At 38.4% G+C, this 4574-nt stretch overlaps 1 protein-coding gene across 1 annotated transcript; it reads left to right on the forward strand.

Annotated features, from left to right (window-relative positions):
- Positions 1–3933, forward strand: LOC120297037 (CMP-N-acetylneuraminate-beta-galactosamide-alpha-2,3-sialyltransferase 2-like). Its single transcript, XM_039319218.1, has 3 exons — positions 1–136; positions 2630–2749; positions 3691–3933. The coding sequence occupies exons 1-3, from the start codon at positions 98–100 to the stop codon at positions 3856–3858; spliced, it is 327 nt and encodes a 108-aa protein (XP_039175152.1). The 5' UTR covers positions 1–97; the 3' UTR covers positions 3859–3933.
- Positions 3934–4574: the final 641 nt, after the last annotated feature.

Raw genomic sequence — 4574 nt, forward strand, 5'->3', positions numbered from 1 at the left:
CACGAACCACACACCATTTCATGTATCCAGAGAGTGCTGTGAATCTCCACTCTAATGTACATCTTGTACTAGTCCCTTTCAAACCCCTGGATCTCAAATGGCTGGCCAGTGCCCTTTCAACAGGAGATATCCAGCAGTAAGTATCCTCCCTAAGTAGATGCAATATAAAAGGCTGGGCAATTACGTAGTAATGTCATGCTATCAAACATTCCTAGTGCTATTAGGATATCAAGCATGATTCCATTCTTGGATGGCAAACATATTTCTCACTATATCAGGTATCTACTTGTCATTATCATTTATTAAAGAAATTTCCAGTGAAACTGATTTTTCATAAATGGATTTCAGTCTACCAACCAGAGGAACAAAAATAAAATTATGGTTAAAATCAGAAGTCTCCTTATTTGGGCTACCATAGACTAATATAGTTCTCTTTCTACAATGTTGATTAAAAGAAAATCAAATAATGTTGAATGGTAAAGATTCTTCCATTCTTTTCACAGAACATACAAAAGAGTTAAACGATTTATTAAAGCCGATAAAAGCAAGGTAAAGTGTAAATGAAAAAAAAGTAATAATGCATTTATTAACTATTACAACTCTTTTTATTTTTTGTGGATTAAAAATTATCAGCTTTGGAGTCCCAACTTCATAAATAAAGTGTATGTATTGTTTTATATTTATCTTATACTCGCCTAGACGAGTTCAAATCACCAGGACCAGATGGATTACACTCCAAGATTCTCAAGGAACTGGCAGATGTGATCTCAGAACCACCGAACTATATTTTTCAAAGATCTTGGAGCACTGGGGAACTATCACAGGACTGGAAAAGAGCTGATGTAGTTCCCATCTTCAAAAAAGGGAAAAAAATGGATCCAGGAAATTACAGATCTATCAGCTTGACCTCTATACCTGGGAAGATTCTGGAAAAGATACTCAAACAATGAATCAGCGAACATCTAGAGGCAAACAAAGTCATTACTAAAAGCCAACATGGGTTTGTCAAAAACAGATCATGTCAGACAAATCTTATTGCATTCTTTGACCAAGTGACAAAATTAGTGGATCAGAGGAATGCTGTGGGTATAATTTACTTGGATTTCAGTAAGGCATTTGATAAAGTAGATCACAACCTACTACTCAATAATATAGAAAAATGTGGGTTAGACAGCATCACCACCAGATGGGGATGCTGGGTGACCGGCCGTACTCAGCGTGTGGTCCTCAATGGAACTGCATCTACATGGAGGGAAGTGTGTAGTGGGGTGCCCCAGGGCTCTGTTCTAGGCCCAGTGCTCTTCAACATCTTCATCAATTATTCGGATGAGGGGATAGATGGGGAACTCATCAAATTTGCGGATGACACCAAGCTGGCAGGAATAGCCAACACTCCAGAAGACAGGCTTAAGAAACAGGAGGACCTGGACAGACTTGAACACTGGGCGCTATCTAACAAAATGAAATTCAATGGTGAAAAAAGTAAGGTTCTACATTCAGGCAAGAAAAACGAAATGTACAGGTATAGTATAGGGGGGTACCTTTTTCAATAGTAGTAACTGTGAGAGGGATCTCGGAGTCCTAGTAGACAATCACTTAAATATGAGCCAGCAGTGTGCTGCAGCTGCCAAAAAAGCCAACACAGTGCTGGGCTGCATTAACAGAGGGATAGAATCAAGATCACGTGAAGTATTAATACCACTTTACAATGCCTTGGTAAGGCCACACTTGGAATACTGCATTCAGTTTTGGTCACCACAATAGAAAAAAGATGCTGAGACTCTAGAAAGAGTACAGAGAAGAGCAACAAAGATGATGAGGGGACTGGAGGCTAAAACATATAAGGAACAGTTGCTGGAATTGGGTATGTCTAGTTTAACGAAGAGAAGGACAAGGAGGGACATGATAGCAGTGTTCCAATATCTCAGGGGCTGCCACAAAGAAGGAGTCAAGCTATTCTCCAAGGCGCCTGAAGGCAGGATGAGAAGCAATGGATGGAAACTGATCAAGGAGAGAAGCAACTTAGAACTAAGGAGAAACTTCCTGACAGTTAGAACAATTAACCAGTAGAACAACCTGCCTCCAGAAACGGTGAATGCTCCAACACTGGAAGTTTTTAAGAAGAGACTGGACAGCCATTTGTCTGAAATGGTGTAGGGTTCCTGCCTGAGCAGGGGGTTGGACTCGATGACCTCCAAGGTCCCTTCCAACTTTATTATTATACATTAAATGCATAATATTTCAAGCTGATAATATTCCTTGCTAAATAATAAAATATGGGAGGCAGAAGAAAAAAAGTTATGGAGGCCACCGTACACATTAACAGTCAAAGCAAATTTGTACTAGGAAGGGTCCAACTAGGAATCTCTTAGGAATATGAACTGTTCTCATTCCAGGCTACAGGTGTGGTATTTTGGTACCTTGGCCCTGAAACCATGGAATAACTGCACATACTGTCAGGGGCCAATGTGTCCAGGGAGAGGGGATCATCCATTCTACTTTAAGGCCTAGGGAAAATGAAAAAAGACCTTTCTTGCTCTGGAGTTATTCTTATAAATAAATGGATCAATTTGAGGAGGGATCTATGATCAATCTGGGTGACTCTTGTTTTACAAAATTATCTTCTTAGATTCTAATAATTCACCCTGTTTTCCTGAAATATATCCAAGACAAATGGACAAGGCATCATGGAAAATATCCTTCCACTGGGTTGGTTACACTGATTTTTGCCATCCATACTTGCACACAGGTAAGTGCTATAGAAAGAACCACCCCTCTTAACTCTGTAAATCAGGTGCCCCCAACCCCTGGGTTGCTGCCCAGTATTGGACCACAGCTCATTGGGAACTGGACCATGCAAGCAGCGGGCCACCAGGTGAGTGCACGAAGTTCCAAGGGAGCTTTGCAAGCATTCCTCCTGCTTGTGCAGAACCATTCCCTTCCCCCTCCCCGCCACTTTCACCACTGGTTGCAGAGCCAGAGAGTTTAGGGCTGGCTGCTGTAAAGGGGTTCTGAGCTAAACGGCTCTCAAATTCCTATTGCTTCACTAACCACTTTTAGCTCTGTTCCTAAAACAATTTCTCTTTATTTATTTAGTAATATAAATCTTGTTGGGAAGCTACTAAATGGCAGGTTGTATGTGGCCAATTGATAGGACACTTTATACTTTAATCACCAAAATGAAAAACGATGACAAAAAATAAATTCAACCTACTATTCAGCACGAGTTATACTTTAACTACTTGCTGTTTCACTTTCCACTTTGCAAAACCCATATATAACTTTTGAAAACAAAGAGTAAAATTGACATTTGAGGAGGGATATAAATTATGCAACTTTGGCATTTATGTAATGTAATAGACCACGGGTGTCAAACTTGCTGTATTTCATGACGTGTCATGACTTTTTTCACATTGCTGGAGCTAGGGCCGACACGGCCTCCATATGATGCCATAGTTTGACACCCCTGCAATAGACTATAGTGAGACAGGCAACCTAATACAGCATTTTTGATGTTTTCTATTTCAAAGCACATCTATTCCGTCCAGCGTGGCAATGACAATAACACTGCAAGAAATGTAATTCAAAACATATAACAGGGATTAGGTGTCTGATCTCTTCAGTAGATGTGTAACGTTTAGGTTTTTTGCAGAGATTTACTGTTTTTTCACTTGCTCCTATATATGGTAGGTTTCTGTCTTTGGCTTTGGTGCAGACAGCAATGGGAATTGGCATCACTACTGGGAAGACAACCGTTATGCAGGAGCCTTTCGCAAGTCTGGAGTACACGATGGCCCTTTTGAGCTACAACTCATTGAAAGGCTGGCAATTGAAGGCAAATTGGCATTCTATAAATAGTTTACAATTTAAGATGGTTTAAATTATCTCTGTTCTGGTTTCAAAGAAAAGCAAAACTAGAATAAAACACAAAAAGAGGAGACATTTCGGTTTGTTTAATGCACTAAATATTAAAAACATGAGTAACATGGTTCTGCTTTTCTGAATTTATGCATTTTAGAACAACAGAGACTATAAACACTATTTGTTACTAGCTTCAGATTTTGCTTCTTTCTCTGAGTATGAAACTACAGACAGAACCATTCAGATTTGCTAGCTGTGTTTTTGACAGCAGAAGAAATTGGAGCACCAAAAGTAGCACCAAAGAAACATATTTCTGATTATTTTCATAACAGGTATTTGAATGTGAAATATACCTTTGAATTTGAAAAATAGGCTTTCTGATAATTCATTTTGTGTTTCTCCTTCCCTCCATCACAGATTATAAATCAAGTTCTCAGTAAATTATCCAAATTTTTAATATTATTTTAATATTATTTGAAAATTATTATTTTAATATTATTTGAAAATGATTGCTGGAGGTATGTTTATTAAACTTATATACTACCCATCTTATTGTTTGGAGTGATTCTAGATATATATTACAACAGTCATGATTTAGGAATGTCCAATACACTAATTGGCTACTCTACATTAAGCTTCATCAATTCTAGACCCAATATCAAAACAAATAAGGAATATTAGCAATGATGAGAAAATTCACATTATTTCTTTTA

Source organism: Crotalus tigris, unplaced genomic scaffold (assembly GCF_016545835.1).
Source record: "Crotalus tigris isolate CLP2741 ecotype Arizona unplaced genomic scaffold, ASM1654583v1 scf7180000022411.5474196:2289641, whole genome shotgun sequence".
Lineage (NCBI taxonomy): Eukaryota > Metazoa > Chordata > Lepidosauria > Squamata > Viperidae > Crotalus > Crotalus tigris.